Source organism: Anabrus simplex, chromosome 4, assembly GCF_040414725.1.
Source record: "Anabrus simplex isolate iqAnaSimp1 chromosome 4, ASM4041472v1, whole genome shotgun sequence".
In the NCBI taxonomy this organism is placed as follows: Eukaryota; Metazoa; Arthropoda; class Insecta; order Orthoptera; family Tettigoniidae; genus Anabrus; species Anabrus simplex.
In genome coordinates, this window is record NC_090268.1 from 304,397,163 (window position 1) to 304,420,367 (window position 23,205).

General features: G+C 38.2%; 1 protein-coding gene across 3 annotated transcripts in view; it reads right to left on the bottom strand.

The window, feature by feature from the left end:
- Nucleotides 1-2,282: 2,282 nt before the first annotated feature.
- S1P (membrane-bound transcription factor site-1 protease) overlaps nt 2,283-23,205 on the bottom strand; it is a 329,279-nt gene continuing 308,356 nt past the window's right edge. The window contains exons 13-17 of one of the 3 annotated variants that reach the window (XM_067145647.2): nt 21,383-21,585; nt 15,927-16,070; nt 3,327-3,465; nt 3,129-3,239; nt 2,283-3,038 (exon numbers count right to left, since the gene is read on the bottom strand). In XM_067145647.2, coding sequence (XP_067001748.2) covers nt 2,705-3,038; nt 3,129-3,239; nt 3,327-3,465; nt 15,927-16,070; nt 21,383-21,585 — 931 coding nt within the window. In that variant the 3' untranslated portion in view covers nt 2,283-2,704. Of the gene's footprint in view, nt 3,039-3,124; nt 3,240-3,326; nt 3,466-15,926; nt 16,071-21,382; nt 21,586-23,205 lie in introns of all 3 variants that reach the window. The other 2 variants (XM_067145649.2, XM_067145648.2) reach the window with 2 other exon arrangements.

The following is a 23,205-nucleotide window of genomic DNA, read 5'->3' on the forward strand; positions in this document are numbered from 1 at the left end:
GGCAAATAAGATGAAACTCCTTACGTTTAGTACTCTTTTAAGATGAAACCTTAGGAAAATATATGTAATTTGTGTACACGGGATATCTTCAGACCTTTATCAATGTAGAATTTCAGTGCGATATTGTGCACCATATATCTGTCTTTATTTAACAACGTGGTGCACAATTCTCTCGCGATAGTAATGCTGGGCAAGAGGCATTTGATGATGAGTATCGTGCCTATCTACAGGGTACTCAAGATCCACAAATGCCAAAAAGCATTTATCCAATTGATTAATCCAGCTGTCCCAGTCCACGGGTAACTCCGTTTCTGTTGACAAAAGCTCAATCAGACGTTTATTTGACATACATTTAGAGTACAGCAAATTTATATCGAGATTCAATAGATGTTCATCTGGTTTGCTTTCAACATTTGCATAATGGTGTACACATTGAGACACACCACCATGCAAGCTATCTTGAATTGATGTATACACTTTCACATCACGAATAATTTTAAAATCCAGGGTATTCTGAAAGTAAACGGGATCTACTACGTACACCTGATAGAGGACTGTGCGGAATTGTTCAAACACATCAGCCAGTACAGAAACATCAAGGTCGAGATAATAATTATGATATTCTTTGAATTTTTGCATTCCTTTTGCATCCCAAATAGCAAAAGCTTTTGTTTTATCTTGTCCCTTTCCTGTTAAAGAGGAAAACCATACAGCATCTTCCGTTGGGAAGGGCATGTTTAGTTTCTCAAGTGTATCGAACCATTTATATGAAAATATGACCTTTTCATCTGCATGTACAGCATACCTCCAATGTATGTTCAACATTTCTAGCAAGGTTGGACAAGAATGTATATAGGAAATTAAATATCACAAATTTTGAATCTCACCTGATCCGTCAATACATATAGGATATAAATTTGTTTGAACCCTTTCGCCCGTATCTGTACCAATTCACCAAAGGTTCGAATTACATCCCGTAGCAATAAATGTGAATTGAACCCCTTAATGTTATGAAAGAATATCGGAATGTAATTTTCTGTACAATGCCAACAATGTACGTGGTAGGAACCCCCACTTCCGTCTATAGTATTTTTACTATAATGGATCACAGGATCCCGCTCCGTTATCTTGTTGCCGCATATTAGACAGTTAGCTGACGTTGCACTAGGTGACGACAACCAGTCTTTCATCCACAGCCTAACAAACTCAACAAATGCGGCGGCTACATCATTAACTGTGTTCAGAGTTTGTAATTCCTTATGTCATCAGAATGGAAAATACGTCTATTTTCTTCAGTATCACGTTCCTTTCATGCCTGATAAATAATGTTCCCGTGCTTATTAAATACCTGTGAATTAAATCTATTAATTTGTGTATGCCACTGCCTTATGTTATTCATAGTCACTTTAATGTCTGAAATAAAAAATACCTCTTGTCCGCTAGCCACGTCTCGATCCTATGGCTTACCTAATGGGCATTCAATTGTTTCTCAGGAATGTTGTAAAGGGCAATAGAGCCAAAGCACAGTACCCTGTTGTCTGCGTCCTCCATCGATGTAAGTTAGAGACCTCGTATTTTTTCCTGTAGGCATGGCAGCGTTGTTAGGTTGACAGGGTGCCATCGTAAACCACCAGCCATGGATGCCAACGAAATTGTACCCAGAACCATGATCTGTTGGGTAATGATCGATGTCCAATAACTTCTGATACGCCTCGTTGAAGAAATCGACATCCAGGCGTGTATCCCGGCGGGAAGGAAAGTGCGACTCCACTTCTTCCCCCTCATGGAGAAAGATGCCTGAGGCATGCAGTGCCAAGTGTATAAAGTTCTCTATTTCGACATACTGTATTATGAAGTTTACCACATTTTCATATAAGAGGCAGCCCACCAGTAGCAAGCAGATGGAGTTGCACTCATAATACTTCGAGCCATTGCTAGAGACTGCACAACACTCCCGTCTGTGACCAGTCTTTTATACAATGCACCGTCCGCAACTCTCTATGCAAGTTACTGCATGTGCATGTGGTTCAATGCACCAGGATAAGATTTCACTGCATGATCTGGCATGTTCAAGGAGGAAGTTTGGAGTTATTTGCATACTAATTTAAAGGAAAGCACTGTTCGCGACTGTCACCAGCGAAGCTAACGTTAGTGCAGCCCGTCGCAAGCCGGGCTGACGTCAGCAGTGCCCCCACGAGCCCGGCCCCCATCGCTAACAGTGCGGATTCAATATATATATGTACATCTCCAGAATTTCAACTATGTTTGGTCTTTGGACTTCATGAAAAGAGAAGAAAGGTATACAGCTACACATTTCACATTTTGTTTTATTGATATATCTAAGGAACATCTGATCACAATTCTGTCAACATATTAAGGCTACTGAGAAACTTCTTTCACTTTTCCCTTCTACTATCGCACAATGTTCACTATAATCTGGGCTGTGAGATTTTGTTCACTATTATGGAGAATACTTATTAATGAAATATACAGCATATTTCAAACTAGCAGATATTTCATTGATCTGTACCTGAAAGGAAAGTCACCTCTTCTTAACAGAACTATAGACTATTTTGTATTTGGGTCACAGCACTGCTTTACTGATGGTTTAAAATTTATAAAAATATTATGGCAAAGCCTAGAAGCATTAAAATGGATCCATAAACCACTTGTACTATGGAAGACATGTGATTCAGCAGAACCGTCAAACTGCTGGGACACGCCCAACATTCAGATTAGCCACGAGTCTTTTTAACCTTGTTGGACGTTTTCTGCGTGGACGTGTGCGTTGACGATAGAAACGGTAAGCAAAATACACCACTACAATTGATAATATCATGAGCAACATGGCAGGAAACACACTTAGGCTGTTTTCATCATCATCTCCAATTCCGGAACCTTCGGTGCGCCAGCCCCAAAGATCTCCCGGAAGACCATCAGATTGGCTGCCGGCTCCTTTGAGAGGGGGTCCCATGCGCCATATAGGTAACTGGCCATCAAGGGACAGAGACAGCAACTTCTGGGACTTGTACAGGTTGCTAAGAGAAAATAAAAACAGTGTATCAAGTCTCCATTCAAATATCATAAAAACATAATAGAAATGCGGAGCAAGTTAGAGACTTACGTACGTTGGTGCAGATTTATTAAGAGGTACAGGCTGAGCCCAAATAAGATGAGGACACTGAGGTAATGTTCGTGTCTGCAAACTGTCCATGTGATTCTCTAAAACTTTGGAATACCTGCCATACAAAAGAAAATTCGAAATATCATAAATAAATAAAAAAAATAATACCAGTACATCTTTTAATTCTAACAAAATTGATTACCTATATAAATGGTTGCCTTCCATTCTCTGTGGAAGGTCTACAACTTTGTTTGAAAATTCCGACTGATGGTCTTTAAATATAGAAGGTAAATGACCAGTTGAAGTGTACTCCAGCAGAGCATCCAACATCCAAAAGCAATCTGTAAATGAGATATAACAGTAGTATTTTTAGGAACTATACATGCAAGTGTTAATAGTTTGTTCTCACATAATGTCAATCAATAAACACAGGATGAATACGGTTATTCCACAGAAAAGAAAAGAAAAAAACAAGTTTGTAGTTTCAAGAGACTTAATAATGTGATTATAAATGCCGAGAGTTGGGCGTTGGAAAATAACCCAACCCCCTAGGGGACCAATGGCTTTGGGCAGATGAGTCCTTTAGGTGGGTGCTAAAAAGTGTGACAGAGTACTTGAAAGAACATTAAAATCCTGGAAGAGATGAAATTTCAATAAAACCAAGGAAAATTGGGAAGACTTCAGAAATGAAAGGAAGTGAACAGCCAAGATCATAAGAACCGAGAAGAGAAAATATGACAGAAATAGGGTGGGAAAGGTGGTAGAAGGGTTTTTTAAAAAATACCACCAGGGAGTTTTACAGAACCTTCAAAGAGGAGCTACAGGGATACCAACCACCAAGTCTTTGCTTCATGCGAACAGATGGAAGTATAGTTACTAACAATAAAGAAAATTGCCAGCTCTTGGCAGACTATTTTAAAGCGCTGCTAAACTGTGAAGAATCTCTGGAAAGACTAGATTCCTAGAAGCAAATTCACGATAACCCAGATTCCAAACCAACAAACCTTGACAAGATCAAGCAGATAATCAAGGAGCTCAAAGATAAAAGAAGCACCAGGTGAAGATGGCATTATGGCAGAAATGTTGATGATCGGAGGTGAAACTGTTGCAGAAAGAATCCACTGCCTTAAAACTGAAAAGATCCTGAATGACTGGAAATGTGCACTCATTCACCCGCTCCATAAGAAAGGAAACTGAACAGACCCGAAAAACTACAGAGGGATCTCTCTACTTCCAATCGCCTACACGATACTCTCTAAAGCCCTGCTAAACCGAGTTGAAGATCAAGCTGATCACCTCATTGGAGAATACCAAGCTGGTTTCCAAAAGGGGAGGTCATGTGCAGAACAGATATTCAACCTTAAGAGCATTCTGAGAACAAGAGCAATAAGGAGCCAGAACACCGGAGTCATCTTTGTTGACTTAAAAAAGGCATATGACTCGATTGATAGACGAACCTTACTTAGTGTCTTGGAGGAGTTTGGAATTGACAACAAAATGAGTGAAATCATCAAACTAACACGGAGGGACACCATCTCAAAAGTAAATTTCTTAGGAGAAATCTCTGCTCCGTTTGAAATAACGACAGGAGTCAGGCAAGGAGATAGATTACCTAAGCCGAACCATGGAGCGAGGCCTACCATTCCCGATGAACAACAGCGAGATGGGAGACACTACCCAATAAGCAAAGTTAAGTCCCCTATGAGTCGTTTCGTAAGTAGAAACCTTTATTTTTTTGGATAAGTGTAACATAATTTGTGACATTGTGCGTGCGTGCGTGCGTGCGTGGATGATATTCAAGTGTAGTTACAAGGAAGTAGGTATTCATCTGAAGTTACCGTTAATCCTATACATAGGCGTAAAATACCAGTGAATGCTGTTCGCAAATTTGTCAATGTGATGCGAGAGAAAGTGATTGATATTTTTAAATCGTTGTCAGTGAAGTGTTAGAGTATTATATGAAGGTTAATATACATGCGTGATGGCTTTAACAGAATAACAAGCGTGGAGATCATATTTAGGGAATGTTTACGACGAAGTATTGTACCACAGTTTAATATTGTGATGTACTTTTCTTTGATACTATGACGGTAAGGATAATGTTTTATATGTGTAGGTTATGGCACATATGCAGCGTATTTGATGAAATGAGTGCCTGAGACGCACTAATATGAATGCTACGTGATATTTGAAGTGATAAATAGTGAATGAAATAATAATATGAGTTGATAGTAAGTTATGATGGTGATAGTTATTGTTATTTGGAAAGTTGGTCATAGTATTCTTCCGAGAGATGATAGTATGTGTAAATTGCGCATGCTAAGGTATATATTGAAACGTACTGTTTTCAATTGCTGTTTTTGTTCCCTGATATACAAAATAGGTTAGGATACGATCTCAATGCCATCAATACAGAGTTATTTGAGTATGTAGGATCATCAGAGGAGCCGAGAGGCCAATAACGTTAATATTTAGGCCTTCACTGACTTATCTACGATCATTTTCAAATATTCTCACATACGGCAACTTAATTTATGATTTTATGAGAACAGTTTGACACATCACTGGTAACTTAGTCGTTCATATATGGACTTTTAGATGAAGGTAGAGTCTTCTAATATGCCAATCTTTTTTCACTTATGGTATAATTTGTTGGAAAGTTAGTTAAATACACTAGACAATGCTACATTCAGCCAGATACGCACTTTAATTGAATTTCAACCATGAATTAAGATGATAATTGAGTGAGTTAGCCACATAAGCCTTATGATAGAATTAATTTGAGATTAATTACGACTTAAAGAGGACTTGAATTTGCTTATATGGAGATCAGACAGCATGAAATATGAAACGAATATGGAAATTTTCAAACTTATAAAGTAGTGGAGATCCCAAGAAAACAAACATTGCTTTCTCACACGATTTTCCTACTGTGCATGGACACGGATGTTAAGTTTTCAGCAAAGTGATATTCATTTCATTAGTCGCATGTGAATTAAAGATCAAATGATAGGATTTTTGGTAACTTTGAGGAGCAATCCAGCTCACTAAGAAAAGATTCCAGATCTTAATTAATTAATTAATTAATTATTGGTTATTTTCACTGCGTTTTTACATTCTTAATTGAAACCATAATTTGAAGTGTTGTATATAGTAGGGAGTATAATTTTGTTTTCATTTAAACCAATTGGATGCATCTAATTATTTCAACTATATTTAATATGTTTCACTTGAATATATATATTTTAATTTTTCTTTTTCATTTGATTTTTACGGACATTACTTAATTACAACCTAATATTTCGACAGGCCAGAATTAGCGTATCGATGATTGAAGCCTGGTTTCCTATTACTTGTTAAAGGTTTTTCAAAACCTGTTTTTCTTTCATTGCAACATAATTACAGCGCATAGAGATCCTGATTGCGTTATGAAACTATCTACGTTATATGAGACAATTTCTAACAATATTTTACGTAACTTTTAAATGATACTTAGACTGATTTGACAATAAAAGCTGAGTAGTGAAAAATATAAAAATTCTTTAAATGCCTACTTAGAATAAGAGCTAGATATAAGGCTATAATGACTCAATTTCTGTTTGCGATTTCGGTAGCAACATGCACGAATTCCTTGAAATGCCGTAATAACCTGGATTTTGTGATAAATTTCGGCGACATGCGAGTATGGTATCCGACTGATAGCGTGTTGGAGACGTCCTTCTGCGTAGGTTGAGATTTACCATAGGCCATCGGCGTACTTTCTCACGCGGAACCCACAACCCAGCAATATTAGACAAATGGAATCATTATCAAGAGCTAGTCTGGAACTCATGTATCCTCACCTGGACGCGGGAACGGTGCAACATGTTTTTTGACATTCTATGGAGAAGCCTTGATTTTAAAACACTGTAACATCAAACTGCATCATCCAAACATGATAAAATTTGTATGTGTTCATAGCCGTAAGTGTCCCAAACAAGATCCAAACATATCCATAGATTTTATATAAATAATTATTTGGGAGGGAAATGGCGTAAGTGCAAAGCAGGGAGTACACCTACACTCCAGCTGCCTGTAGAGTGCTGTATTGCTGTGTTTGTGGTAGGATGTTTGTTAACTAAATGAATATTTAAACCTCTCTCTTTAGAACAGGAATTATATTTAATGAAATTAAGCATAGACTCTTTCCCATCAACTTTTTGCATGAGGGCTTTGGACCTAAAATGGCAGGTTTAAAATTTTGGGCTGCTTATTGTTTAAAAACATTGTCATTGTCTTTGTTATGTACATAATAAATGTACACCAGATTTAATTCATTGCCATTCAAATTTACATATGTACATAAAAAGGTAAACGATTTAAGTTATAAAATTTCATCAGAGATTCCTGTGTCTGTTCCTGCCAAATCAGAGCTTGTAACCATATTAATTATAATGTGTTCCATTGGAGGGATGGTGTCAGGAAGTTAATCTTTATCCCAATACTAATTCTCAATTTTCTGGCTGTGCTGAATAAATTTTTTCTGTAAATGAGGAGTTACCATGAGCAAAGCTTCTTCACATAGATTTTTCATTATTTCCATGCTTCTCCCTATTTTGGGGGCATTGGCAATACTTCCTTTTGCCAATTTCCTCTTAACATAATAAACCCAAATGAGCCCGATTGCTTTTACACTGACTGACAGAGCAAATGCAACACCAAGAAAGAGTGGTTCGAAAGGGATGAAAGTTGGGGAAAAAACAGAGACGGCACGGACAAATAATTGATGTTTATTTCAAACCGATATGCAGGTTACACAATGCGCACGGCATCGACTCAGTAGGATGTAGGACCACCGCGAGCGGCGATGCACGCAGAATCACGTCGAGGTACAGAGTCAATAAGAGAGCGGATGGTGTCCTGAGGGATGGTTCTCCATTCTCTGTCAACCATTTGCCACAGTTGGTCGTCCGTACGAGGCTGGGGCAGAGTTTGCAAACGGCGTCCAATGAGATCCCACACGTGTTCGATTGGTGAGAGATCCGGAGAGTACGCTGGCCACGGAAGCATCTGTACACCTCGTAGAGCCTGTTGGGAGATGCGAGCAGTGTGTGAGCGGGCATTATCCTGCTGAAACAGAGCATTGGGCAGCCCCTGAAGGTACGGGAGTGCCACTGGCCGCAGCACATGCTGCACGTAGCGGTGGGCATTTTACGTGCCTTGAATACGCACTAGAGGTGACGTGGAATCATACGCAATAGCGCCCCAAACCATGATGCCGCGTTGTCTAGCGGTAGGGCGCTCCACAGTTACTGCCGGATTTGACCTTTCTCCACGCCGACGCCACACTCGTCTGCGGTGACTATCACTGACAGAACAGAAGCGTGACTCATCGGAGAACACGACGTTCCGCCATTCCCTCATCCAAGTCGCTCTAGCCCGGCACCATGCCAGGCGTGCACGTCTATGCTGTGGAGTCAATGGTAGTCTTCTGAGCGGACGCCGGGAGTGCAGGCCTCCTTCAACCAATCGACGGGAAATTGTTCTGGTCGATGTTGGAACAGCCAGGGTGTCTTGCACATGCTGAAGAATGGTGGTTGACGTGGCGTGCGGGGCTGCCACCGCTTGGCGGCGGATGCGCCGATCCTCGCGTGCTGACGTCACTCGGGCTGCGCCTGGACCCCTCGCTCGTGCCACATGTCCCTGCGCCAACCATCTTCGCCACAGGCGCTGCACCGTGGACACATCCCTATGGGTATCGGCTGCGATTTGACGAAGCGACCAACCTGCCCTTCTCAGCCCGATCACCATACCCCTCGTTAAGTCGTCTGTCTGCTGGAAATGCCTCCGTTGACGGCGGCCTGGCATTCTTAGCTATACACGTGTCCTGTGGCACACGACAACACGTTCTACAATGACTGTCGGCTGAGAAATCACGGTACGAAGTGGGCCATTCGCCAACGCCGTGTCCCATTTATCGTTCGCTACGTGCGCAGCACAGCGGCGCATTTCACATCATGAGCATACCTCAGTGACGTCAGTCTACCCTGCAATTGGCATAAAGTTCTGACCACTCCTTCTTGGTGTTGCATTTGCTCTGTCAGTCAGTGTATTTTACATTGAGCAACAGGCAGCCAAAGTAACTCAACATCAAGACAGAGTTGTTTTGTTAGTATGTCGAGCCTCCTTTGAGGTGTCACAAAGTGTGACCTAGCATGGTCAGTTAGCTGTGATTTTGTAAGCTTATCATACCTTTCAACATGGAGTGGTCTTAAAATATTTCTCTTCGTAAGCAAGATTTAATCTCCATTTTTCTCCACCACGCACTGGAATTCCTTGTAGATGGACCTATCATTGTAATATGGTAAATGGTCAATAACAGCTAATTTGACTGGCAAAAGGATTAAAAATTTCCTGAACCACTCCTAAAATACCAGGTGGAAAAAAAAAAATAGCACGGCAATGCAGCAACACAGCGCTCTCGATACAGCCATTACTGTATGTCATTGTTAGCACCCACTAAATTTTCCTCTCAAATTATAATGGGTATAAAATCTAAGGAGAGGTACAGGTTTTCCATAAATGTTGTTGTTTGAGTCATCAGTCCATTGATTGGTATGATGCAGTCTCCATGCCACCCTATCCTGTGCTAATCTTTTTCATTTCTATGAAACTACTACATCCTACATCTGCTCAAATTTGTTCGTCATATTCATACCTTGGTCTACCTTAGTCTACCTCTACTGTTCATATTGCCTGCACTTCCCTCAAAACTCAACTGAACAAGTCCTGGGTGTCTTAAGATGTGCCCTATCATTCTATCACTTTTTTTCATCAAATTTATCCAATCAATTTCCTCTCACCTATTTGATATCTCTTCATTTGTGATTCAATCAATCCATCTCACCTTGAGCATTCTTCTGTAACACCACATTTCAAAAGCTTCTATTCTCTTTCTTTCTGAGCTAGTTATCGTCAATGTTTCACTTTCATACAACGCAAATTCCTTTTCTTAAGAAAGGCCTTCCTTGCTTGTGCTAGTCTGCATTTTATGCCCTCCTTACTTCTGCTATCATTACTTATTTTCCTACCAAAGTAACAATATTCATCTACTTCCTTTAAGTCCTCATTTCCTAATCTAATATTTTCTGCATCACCAGACTTGTTAACTGCACTTGTTACTTTTGTTTTGGACATATTTATTTTCATCTTGTACTCCTTCCCCAGGACTCTGCCCATAACATTCAGCAATTTTCCACATTTCATGCAGTCTCAGATGAAATAACAATATCATCAGCTAATCTCAGGGTTTTGATTTCCTTTACCGCCTGTTTGAACATTGAAAAGGAAGGGGCGAACAAACTGTCTCACTCCCTTCTTGACTGCTGCTTCTTTTTCAGTGCTCTCGATTGTTATCACTGCAGTCTAATTTTTATACAGGTTGTAGATAATTCTTCATTCTTGGTGTGTGGTCTCAAATACAGAGACTTTTTTTTTAACCTATCCAGGGGGTTGATGGTCGCCAGCACTGCGAGCCTGTCTCCTGCCAAGCATTCTGCTGTAATACGCTTCTTGGTGCCACAAGTTCCCCTCCTTTGCAGTCTGCTGAGAGCTTTATTAGCATAAGGTTCAGTTACAGTTAAAATTGAAATAATTGATAAAGAGATTCAACCTATTCTATACAAAAAAATAAAAAATGTAGTGAATTACATTCTTATTTAATAATAAGTAGAAGTGGTACCGGTTTCGACCCTAGTCCAGGTCATCATCAGCCGATTAAAACATGAAAAACAATGCATCGGAAAAGGAAATAAAAGATCAAGTACACTACGGATCAGTAGAAGAGGCGATATAAAAACGAACGGGGTAGACACTGTAAAATTCAGAAGAAATAAAATGTAAGTCACTTAAAAGAAAACAGTGCATAATTTTCTGAGCGGCAGTATGGCACACGCAGTGTTAGGCAAAGTCTTATAATGTTTATGAATAGTGGAGAACGGTTAAATGAGCTAATTTTTAAACACTGTCAGGCACAAAGTCATATCATAATCGAACACATACGAAGAACCATAATCATGCAAGAGTTGAAGATGAGTAGATCTATTGAAGTAACTTGCCAGCTCCCGGTGATCAGCGCGATATATTTAACATCAGGCACTGTGGTTTCAAACACCAAAGTAAAATGGAGAATAGCTTGATGATCCAGTAATTTTCTTCGGTTGCGGGAAAATAAATATATAGATAAATATAATATAATTCAATATAATTGAATAAGTAATTGTGCTGCTATAGAATTCTTAGAACAGTTAACGTGAAAAAAACAATATTGTGAATAGAAAAAATATAGTAAAAAGCGCAATACCGGAAACAAATGAAAACATATATGCACAGTGCGCAAATTTTTAAAAAAGGAAAAAATTCAGGTCATGATTGAAGTAGTCGAAATCGGCGCAAGGCAGGAGTTGAGTATGAATGAGAAGAACCGAAATGAAGGTGGAATTGATTTTTTAATTTTTTTAAAAGAAAAGATAGAATAAATTAATAGAGGAACAGGAATAGTGGAATAAGAGAAGAATAAAAGAAATTGAAGTTAAATGGTGTTGAGGAAGGATAAGATAGGGAGATGAGAGACGGGTAGTTTAGGGTGGCTTAGGAGGGTGGGTTATTGGAGGTTGTGGGTAGGAACTTTGTAAGGCATGGAAAATAGAATTGGGGTTTTGAAATTTAGAATTTTTGAGAAGAAGAATTAGAAAGTCGAAAAGGATGTTGGGTTTTTCAGAAATGTCGTTTAAATTGAAATTAGGGTTGAAGTATTGATCAAGGTGAATAAAGCAATTTTCAGTAGTGTTTAAGAGGGGGCCTTTGTTTATGATTTTAAGTATTTTCATGACTTTTTCAATATTGGTGAAACTATGCTTGGAGTGTTGTATGTGTTGTTCTATGGCAGAGAATCTATTGTATTTAATGGCGTTGATATGTTCGGAGTATCTGATATTGAAGTTGCAGCCAGTTTGTCCGATGTAGGAGGAGTTGCAGTTGTTACATTTGAATCTGTACATGCCAGATTTAGAAAAAGCATTAGATTTATTTAGTGATTTAGAGTTGTGTAAAATATCCAAATTTCTATTGTTAGTTCTAAAAGAAATTTTCATGTTGTGTTTTTTTAAAAATATTAGTTATTTTATAAGCATCTTGAGTGAAAGTGAAAGTGGAAAATGCAGTTGGTTTTGTTATGTCTTTAGATAAACTGGTTTTAGGACAGTGTTTGAATTTGTTGATGATGCGGTTTATGAAGGAGTTGTTAAAGCCATTGAATTTAGCGATGTTGCGGATGGTGTTCAATTCATTATTTAAATCTTTTTTAGACATAGGGGTGTTGAAGGCATGAAAAATTAAGCTGTTATAAGTAGCACGTTTATGTGCTTGAGGGTGCGAAGAATCTTGTCGTATTGTGGTTGCTGTTTGGGTTGGTTTTCTGAATATTTTGTAAGATAAAGAAGAAGGATGTCTAGATAGTTAAGTCTAGAAAGTTAAGAGTTTGGTTGTGTTCTGATTCAAGGGTGAATTTAATGTTAGAGTCTAAGTTGTTTAGATGAATAAGTGTAGAGGCTGCGTTGGTTGATTCTTCATTTAAAATTACCAAAGTGTCGTCGACATATCTGGCCCAAAAGAGGATGTTGGAAAAATTATTATTATTATTGATTTTTGTGTTTTCTAAGAAGTCAAGGTAAATTTCAGCAAGAATGCCTGAAGCTGGTGAGCCCATAGCTAAGCCATCTTGTTGATAAATGGTGTTATCAAAGGTAAAATAATTATTATTGAGAACCAATTTTAAAATAGACATGAAGTCTTGAATTTCAAGTTTACTTAGGTTACTGAATTTGTTTAGGTTGTTGTTTATTATGGGGAATAATTTGGAAATTGGAATACTAGGGTACATGTTTACAATGTCAAAAGAATGGAGAGAAGAATGTGATTGGATATTAAAGTTCTTTAATTTGTTGATTACATCAGAAGTGTTTTTGATAGATTTGTTGGATAAAAATCAATAGTTTTTTAGTAAAAATGTTTGGATGAATTTAGAAGTACTGTATAGCGGACTGGGTCTGTAATTGATTATTGGATGGATGGGAATGTTAGTTTTGTGAATTTTTTGGAGGGCTTTGGCAGTGGGTAGGCCTGGGTTCATGTTTATTAATTTAGTTTTTTCTTGATCTGTGAGGAGAAAGGAAGTGTTTTTTTAAAGTTTGTTTGAGTAGGCGTTGGATTTTTGTGGTTGGATCTTTTTTTTACTATAGAAAAAGAAGTCACTGAAAAATTTTTTGGTTTTATCTAAGTAGTCAGCTTTTTCCATTATGACAGTTACTTTATCAGATTTGGTGTGCATATACGTTTTCATTTGTTTCTGGTATTGCGCTTTATACTATATTTTTTTCTCTTCACAATTGTTTTTTTCACGTCAACTGTTCTAAGAATTCTATAGAAGCACAATTACTTATTCAATTATATTGAATTATATTATATTTATCTATATACTTACTTTCCCGCAACCGAAGAAAATTACTGGATCATCAAGCTATTCTCCATTTTACTTTGGTGTTTGAAACCACAGTGCCTGATGTTAAATATATCGCGCTGATCTCCGGGAGCTGGCAAGTTACTTCAATAGATCTACTCATCTTCAACTCCTGCACGATTATGGATCTTCGTATGTGTTTGATTATGATATGACTTTGTGCCTGACAGTGTTTAAAAATTAGCTCATTTAACCGTTCTCCACTATTCATAAACACTATAAGACTTTGCCTAACACTGCGTGTGCCATACTGCCGCTCAGAAAATTATGCACTGTTTTCTTTTAAGTGACTTACATTTTACTTCTTCTGAATTTTACAGTGTCTACCCCGTTCATTTTTATATCGCCTCTTCTACTGATCCGTAGTGTACTTGATCTTTTATTTCCTTTTCCGATGCATTGTTTTTCATGTTTTAATCGGCTGATGATGACCTGGACTAGGGTCGAAACCGGTACCACTTCTACTTATTATTAAATAAGAATGTAATTCACTACATTTCTTATTCTTTTGTATTGATTAGGTTGAATCTTTTTATCAATTATTTCAATTTTAACTGTAATATTCTTCAATATGGAACAATGACATTTTTAACTTTAAGGTTCAGTTAGTCAAGTGTTCACGTGTTTAGTGCTCAGTGTATTGTTCCAAGCCATTTTCATTACATTAGGGTCTGTATATACATAATATCTTCATAAAGTACAGAAAATCTTGTGCAAAAACACTCTATGACTCAGTGCCGGGCGAGTGCTGGCCACATTACAGCAGAAAGCTTGGCGGAAGGCAGGATCGCAGCGCAGGCGATCATGCGAGAAGCAATCCCCTGAATAGATAAAACAATATCCCTGTAGCTTGGTCCAATAAACATTACTGAATGCCTTTTCTAGATCTGCAAACTCAATGTATGTGTCTTATCCTCCTTAATTCGGTCCTCCAAGATCACTTCTAAGATGTTTTTAATTTGTTTACATTACATGATTAGTGTCAGCAAGGCCATACAACTGTTGGACTTTATGTGAAAGACATGCATTTTGAAAACAATTACACCTAAAACCTATTAGTTTTACTCTACCCGCATACAAATGCCCTAATCTGAAGCATTTATGCTTGTTTACGTCAACTTAACAGCATTAAGCAAGGTCATACAGTCACCAGAACTGAAGTGAAATATACACATTTCAGACCAATTAGTACCTAGAAATACATTAGCACTTCTCCAACAACATGTTCTGAAGCACTTATTTTATATCATATTTGTGTTTACTTAATTCAGCGCTACACAAGGTCATACACCTTTAGAACTTATGTGAAAGATACATATTTAAGAACCTCAGTATCTGGAGTCAAATGTAGCTACTCCATAACGGCATTCAATTTGCCGTAATATTAAAATACATGTGGTTTTATCATCTTTGTATCTCATCATCATTTAACTTTTAAGCTTGACAATGTCATATTTGTGTATTTTAATTAAAATGTCACGTTAAAAATGTATTGTTTTAGAACCTTTCAGCTGAATTGTATAATTGAATGTTTATGGCTGATAATGACCCTGAACAGGGTCAAAACTGGTACCAAATAATTATTAAACTGTAATGTAAAAAAACTGCATTGCAAAAGTATATTGTATTGAATAGGTGGAATCGAAAATTTTTACTTAGATAAATATATACTGGATACTGGCCGCACTTAAGCGACTGCAGCTATCGAGCTTGGTATATTTAAAGTACGCGTTTTGATGTTATGTAGCTTGAAAGTTGAAGCTTGTCTGTAGAAGCGAAAAAAAAGCACATTCTTTTTATGTTCCCATTATAAAACTGCAGAAATGAACATGGAAATAAAGTTGTCTACCACTATTAAATGCAGAAAGAATCAAGCTATAATTAGGTGCAATTTGATTTGAGAATTAGTGCAGCTGTTCATTTTTTAATAGAAGTTTAAACTTGAGAATCTGAACTTTTGAATCCGACAGTAGGGGTCATCCACCGAAGGTCGGCCGACTAAAGGAACTTTCCATGGCAGAGAAAGTAATATGGCAAAGAAATTCAGCCAATTCAGCAGCATCACAGAATAAAACAATGTTATTTATGTAAGCATGGACTCTTGTATTCATTTCAAAGAGCCAACCACAACAACAAATAGTGAGGAGAAAAGGTGTATGATGTAAAATTATATGCCAGGTAGTTTGTAAATATCAGGACAGCATGGTGTGTGTGCTTGTGCGCATCTCTTTTTCTAACAAAATTTACCTTTCTGAAGGTGGCTGTTGTCTAAACAGTTTGAGTCACCATACACAACAATACGTCCACTCCTCTCAGTAGCTTTGCTCTGCAGCAAGCCTAGGATTGGAACGTTCTCAACACCTTCTTTTTCTTGGCCAAGAACATCTTCACCTATTAAACAATAACATCAATAAAGAATATCAGTTTCTCAAGTGAAGAGAGAATTTTCTTTCAAAAATTAAGTTGCTAGAAGGAAACCATAATTTCATTTCATTGAATGCGAATGTTAAAAAGCATTCAAGCTCTATAGGCTTTTCCAATTGTGGAATTACCAGTGTTTCGCTCCAGTATAGCAGTGGGCTCATCAGTTGCGTTGCCAAAACTTTTCAGAAGACTGGTAGATAGTGCACTGTTGAGACACCACTGCATGACTCTTAGGCACAATGCACACAGAGAAGATGTGACTTGGGCGACAGGTGGAAACATGGCGTAGAAGTGGCAAGGACGTGACATCAGCAAAGTGTACAGAAGAGTCGAAAACTCGAGCGACACTTCATAACGTCTTCTTCAAACAACTCACAAATATTCAAAGACAGGGAAAGTGTTGGGTACACCCTTTGTGACTGAAAAAGGAAGGAAGTATGAAATATTCGACGTTTCATTTCCTGATGATAAACTTAACCATAATTTAATTTCCTTGCGATCGTTTTCCACGCTTTGTTCTGTACACTTCTAACACAATAATTACAATAATCTGAGAGACTGAAGTCATATAATGTTGGATACTTTTCGATCTCTTCACAAAATTGAATATTAAATTCCAAATCATCACGCAGTTTTGTAGTCTTTTATAGCTGGCACTCCTCTTTTCACTGAAGTCATACGCCATGTGTCACTTTCTAGAGTCACTCGAGACTATAAGGGGACTTGGCGTTGGCTTCGTAGTGACATGCCCATGACAGCTGAGTGAATTGACACATTTGTTTACATGGAAGAGACTTGAAAAAGAGCCATGTTTCCGCCCGATGTCCAAGTCATGTCTTCTCTGTGTGCACTGCGCCTTGTGAAGGACAATGCAGTGATGGTGCACTAGGGGAAGTACAGAAGGTCATTCAGGATCTCTGGTAACGAGTCTGAAGGTCGCTGGTGGCGCTGTTTCAACTTGAGTACATACAAGCAGGGACTGATGATTCACGTCGGTACTGGGAATTTGTGTGTAGAGTTTCGTGAAATTAGCTTCAACGATGCCGAAACAGATTGACCCTTACTGGGAGCATTACACAACAGCCCTTTCCGATGCTAAATATTGCTATTCTGCAATCCAAGGAATGTGCAAGAAGCGTGATTTCTTGATATCAAAGAACGGGATCGGTGCTGTATTGAATAAAAGATCCAAAAGCCGACTCGGCTTAATTCCAGAGGGGGAAAAACAGGCAAATCCATGACCAGCCGTACACCAGAAGTAGTGAGGAAAGTGAAGGCCCTTGTCTCTCGTGGTGACCCTGCCCCCATCCAAGGACAATTGCACCTAAGTTGGGGATGTCTGTTTCAACAGTTAACACCATAATCAACAAGGACCTACCATTAGAAAACCGGATAAGCGCAGAGTTTACAACCTGTAGCCTCGTCACATTTCGGAACGTCACAATAACGCAGGAAAGCTGTATGAGGGCTATCTGGCAGGGGACAGATGGAAAAATGTGGTGACATTACACAAAGCATATGTGTACCTTAGGGCCGTTTTCCCCAAATGAGTTTAAGCTTGGTTTATTTTAATCTGGTTAAAGTCTGAATTTAAACTAACATTCATTTTCCCCATATTGGTTTAAACTTTGTTTCACTGGTTCAAAGTTAAACCTTCTATATTGTAGGTTTAAACTGATGTTTATATTCAACCTTCTTGACATTTTATTACTGTATCTGTGATTTTCCTAGTAGAAGGGTTAGTTTTGACTACCAGTACTGCAGCACTTTAACAGAAAACGTACTAAAATTAGAACATAGTATTAGCATTAGGAAAATGGAAGAATTTATTGAAGTCTTTGGTTAAATAGGAAATAATTTTGATATTCAAGTGAGGTTACGAAGCCACATTCCAACAAAAGTCTACATTCTTGGAAAATCAGATGTAACGGAGTAATTTGATGGATTTATAATTCATAAGCGAACAGGAAGGATTGTCTAGTATCAAAGGATTCATTTAAAATGTCAACTGCACGAAATAATGCTATTCTGCTAGAGGCAATGATTCTGGTTGCTTTAAGATATTATGCAGCAGGCAATTTTCTCATTAACAACGGGGATCACAGGCCTTAAATTGCAGTCTTTTTATAATATTATATAAAATACTGTTGGTGGTATAAATACTGTAATGTGAAGCATAAAATTATTCCTACATAAGAGCTCTAATACGTCCTCTCCCTGTGCGGTATCTGGTGGCTGTGGTCGTTAAAGCGTTAGGTCAGCATCGTCCGAAGCTGTGATTAGACGGTTCGAATCCAGTTTGTCAAAAATATTTTTACCATCAGAATGTAATACAATTTCTAATCACTAGATCATATATTTACAGGATCAGAAAAATAATAAAATGTTTCTCCGGCATGGCAGGAGAGGTCGTGGTGTACGATTTCTAATCACTAGATCATATATTTATAGGATCAGAAAAATAATAAAATGTTTCATTGTAACTAATGCCAGCATACCAGCAAAAGAAATATTAATGCAATAGGGAGAAGAGTATTATGCATACAGTACGACATACTGCGAACTTGGTTATGTTATAAACGAATATAGAATCAAGTAATACATCTCCAAATAATACATACTCAGTGGTCTGTTTGCTGGATCCGAGGTTTGTGAGATTGATCCCGGCCGAGGGCGATGGATTTTTATAGGAGATAGATCCCAAGCATGCTTGGAATTTGTTCACTTGAAATTCAGATAAATGTTGATTTTCTGAGGTAAGGAATACCGTATTGCTGAAACACTAGGATTTTAATATCTCAACATTCCCGTGTGTTCTGTAAGACAATACAGACATCAAAAGACACATATTAGGCCCACGGTAGGCCTAAAGCATGACAGAGAAGAATAAGAAATAAAAGTGCGTTACAAGAAGTTGTAGACAGCAATGGCTAAAATTATACAACACAACACTTCGCACAAATGTAAACAATTTATTTATCAGTAAAGCTAATATCCCGCCGAATTTCTTCTTTATTCACTACGTACGACAGCATTAATTCGCCACAAACAGCTGATATTAATACAAAAATGTCGGTCATTGAATTACTTCGCTCTGATTGGCCAATTCCAATCGACCATGCCTTCGACTATTCCTTCAGTGCAGCCAACGCTAGCGCAAACTCGACATCATTAATTTAAATGGGCGAGCTGTCGTTTAAACTAAACTAGGGTCAGAAATTGTTGGAGAAAATGGACGCAAGTTTACACTAGGTTCTAAAGTTAAGCGGGTTTAATTTATACCAGGTTTAACTCTATTTGGAGAAAATGGCCCTTAGTGACTGTAACAAACACCACTCAATTTACTACCACCCTAGAGACAAAACAAATTATTAAACACTGTATAAAGAATGCCAGGAAAAGTTTTCCAAGGGGTTTCATGATCATCACTGGATACTGCTACAATGGCAAGTTAACCATTCGCGGTGTCCCTAATAATGTGAAGATGAACTCTACATACTATCAGCAAGAGGTTTTAACACCCAAAATATCACGAAAAATCAGGTATGGGTACATCAAGATAAAGCATCCAGCCACACCTCTTGTTCGACTCGTCTGTTCTTAGAGAGAATGGACATGGAAACTGGAATCCGTGCAATTCCTTTTACTGACATTCTGGTAAGGCAACCGATGTGTCACCCATGGACCTCTGTGCATTTGGACTAATAAAAAAGGCCTTAGGAAATAGATGTCCATGCACTATCACTGGCCTCTGGAAAGCCTGCCAGGAGGAGTGGGATAAGATAGACATATAGTTCTGTGAAACTATCTGCTGCAATGAAAATTAAGTTGTTGGGCTATACCTATAAATGTTGGCTTTCCAACTGAGCATGATCGTTAAAGGAAATATGGCTTTCATATGCTAATTACTCTTCAAATATCATCCCCAGAGATCCCGAACAACCTTCTGTATATACCTCCATTTGTGTAACTGTCCTCCTTTAGCTTTTATGTAAATAATCAAGCTCCCAGAATGAAACCATAATTTAATTCCATCAATTGCAAATATTAAAAAAGAGAGTACATGTTCCTCAACTTTGCGCAGCCCAAGCAAGTGGTACCACACGTCACTGTCTCTTCCCTGCTGGAGAACCACTGATGATGACCAACTAGTTCAAATATCTTGGGCCAGTTATCACAACTGATGGTCATATCGATGTAGATGTCAAACACTGTGTCAGTGTTGGTTGGACAAAGTGGTGGTCTCTTACTGGTGTTGTGTGGGACGAGCAGATGCCAATCAAACTGAGAGGGAAAGTGTACAAAACCACTATCCGGCCTGCCCTTATGTACGGCTCGGAATTTTGGGCAAGACAGAAGGAGCATGATCATCGAATGATGCACGTTACAGAGATGCAGATGCTGAGATGGTCGGCGGGTGTCAACTCTGCAAGACAAAGTGCGCAATTAGCATGAGAGACTCTTTTAAAGTTATGCCCATCGGCTACAAAATAGAGGAAAAACAGCTCTGCTGGTGTGTTCCTGTCAGCAGACGCGATGAATATTGTCTAGTACAGATTGGTCTTGCTATCGAAGAGACAGGCGACACGGAAACAAAATGCTGAAGCTGCTTTAAGAAAAATTGAAATGACATTAAATCTAGTGCAAGAACATTGGACATAATCTCTCCGAGTCAGATAAACCGACCTTGAGTGAGCTCAGGAGTGCTTGTTTTATGGATACATATACAGCCAGGAAAGAAGAAGATTGCAAATGCTAAAACATTGATGCATATGGCAATCCAATTGATGAATCCATAACTACACTGGGGTGAAATGCATGTAATTTCACGACTGAAAAGGCGTTGAAAAAGCTTGAATGTTTATAACATTTGCAATGATGAAATTAAATTATGGTTTCTTCTTTGGTATTTAATTTTCGATGTAAAAACCAAAGGCAGGAAGTTCTACCAGTGGAGATACATACTTCCCCTAATATACCGTCACTGCATTGTCCTACAGAGGAAGCTTGCAGTGGTGTTTCATCAGCGCATTAATCGCTAGTGTCTTGGAAAGGTGTGGAATCCAATTAAAGAACTCACCGCTACTCTGAGATGAAACGCTGGTAATGTCATGACTGAAAAAGCCTATAAAGCTTGAATGTTAACATTTTTCTATTCAAATATTTCCAAGTACATACACATTGATAGCTATTCCATGATGTTCTCATGTATGATGTTCAGGGGATAGATTTCTTGAAATATTACATCTACATAAATGTTTTTAAGAGAGTAAATTCACCTTGGTCTTTTAAAGATTGAGAAATAACAATTCCACCTTCAGGAAAACGAGCTATACTTGAGCCAGATGCATAATACATGTCATGCTCGCCCAATGTGAAATCGCCCTCAAATACTCTATCACTCAGGGCAATGCCCCAGGAAGACAGTAAATCATTAAGAGCTGGAACATTAGCACCACCAGTATCTGGCATCCACCACTGTCTGAAAAAAAGAAAAAGACTTCTTAGAACAGAATACATTTCTATAAGTTATAGTGGATTGATTGTCGGATGCACTAGCGAGTGGTCGACTGTTGAAAGTACTCTGTACCATCGTAGTGATAAAGTAGTCAATACTTATTGAAATTAGAGAGAGAGTATGTATGTGTGTCTATATATAGGGTGACCCAAAAGTCCATTAACATTTGATGAGGCAGTACCTCATGGAATACTGGAGGTAGAGAGGTAATAACTGACACACATAATCGCCATGAGATGGGGTTTTAATGACACCAAAATAAAGTAAATAAAGCTTCACTAACAGTGCCTTTTCTGGTAACGTCAACATGCCATGATTGCAGGCGCATCTGATGCCCTTTCTCAGGACAGCTGATTTTATACCGCACACAGGTCTCATGCATCATGATGCAAGGGTAATGGACTAATATAACTTGGAAAAAAATTCTCTAAACCCATGGGTAAATAGTGAATATATCAAGCTCAGTTAGTAGGTATTATTATTATTATTATTATTATTATTATTATTATTATTATTATTATTATTATTATTATTATTATTATTATTATTATTATTATTAGGGGAGATCAAATATAAATGGGATTTTATATTTTATTTAAATTCATTTATTGAAAACACAAGGCAATTACAATTTATTTTTCCACATAGTTTCCTGCTTTGGAAATGCATTTGTCCTAGCGTATGGGCAGCTTTTTGATGCCCTCATCTTAAAAAGAACAGGGTCGTGTCACCAGCCAGTTGCCGACGAAATCTTCCACACTCTAGTCATCTTCAAATCGTTGTCCTCCTACAGCTTCTTTAAACGGTCCGAACAAATGGAAATCACAGAGCAATAAGTCCAGGCTGTAAGGATGATCAAGTGTAGTCCAGTTCATTTCCTGTAGCCTGGAGACAGTTAGAGCTGCAGTATGGGGCCGCGCATTGCCATGGAGGAGGATAACCTGTTGAATCGGGTGGTCTCATATTTTTAGGGCAATACGTAACCCTTGCCTTGTTCAACAGCTCGCAGTAGTAAGCAGCACTGATTGTGCATCGCTCATGCAAAAAATCAATCAGCAAAATGCCTCACCAATCGGAAAAAAAAAAAAAAAAACTGGTTGCAAGTACCGTGCCAGCTGACAGTCGCGTCTTGGCTTTCACTGGTACTGTCTCCCCTTTCCTCCGCCACTCCTTACTGGCTTGTTTGAATTCGGGAGTGTAGTGGTGGACCCATTTATTTACATACATACATACATACATACATACATACATACATACATACACACATACATACACACATACACTCATTTTCATTATAGACTGTTATGCCTTTCAGCGTTCAGTCTGCAAGCCTCTGTGAATTTACTAAACGTCACCACAATCCTCGATCTGCAACTAGTGTTGTGGCCCTCATTTAGTTCTCTACTTCTTATATTTAAATCGTTAGAAACCGAGTCTTTTATTTATTTATTTATTTATTTATTTATTTATTTATTTATTTATTTATTTATTTATTTATTTATTTATTTATTTATTTATTTTTGCTATTTGTTTTACGTTGCAACGACACAGGTAGGTCTTATGGCGATGAAAACCCATGTTTCG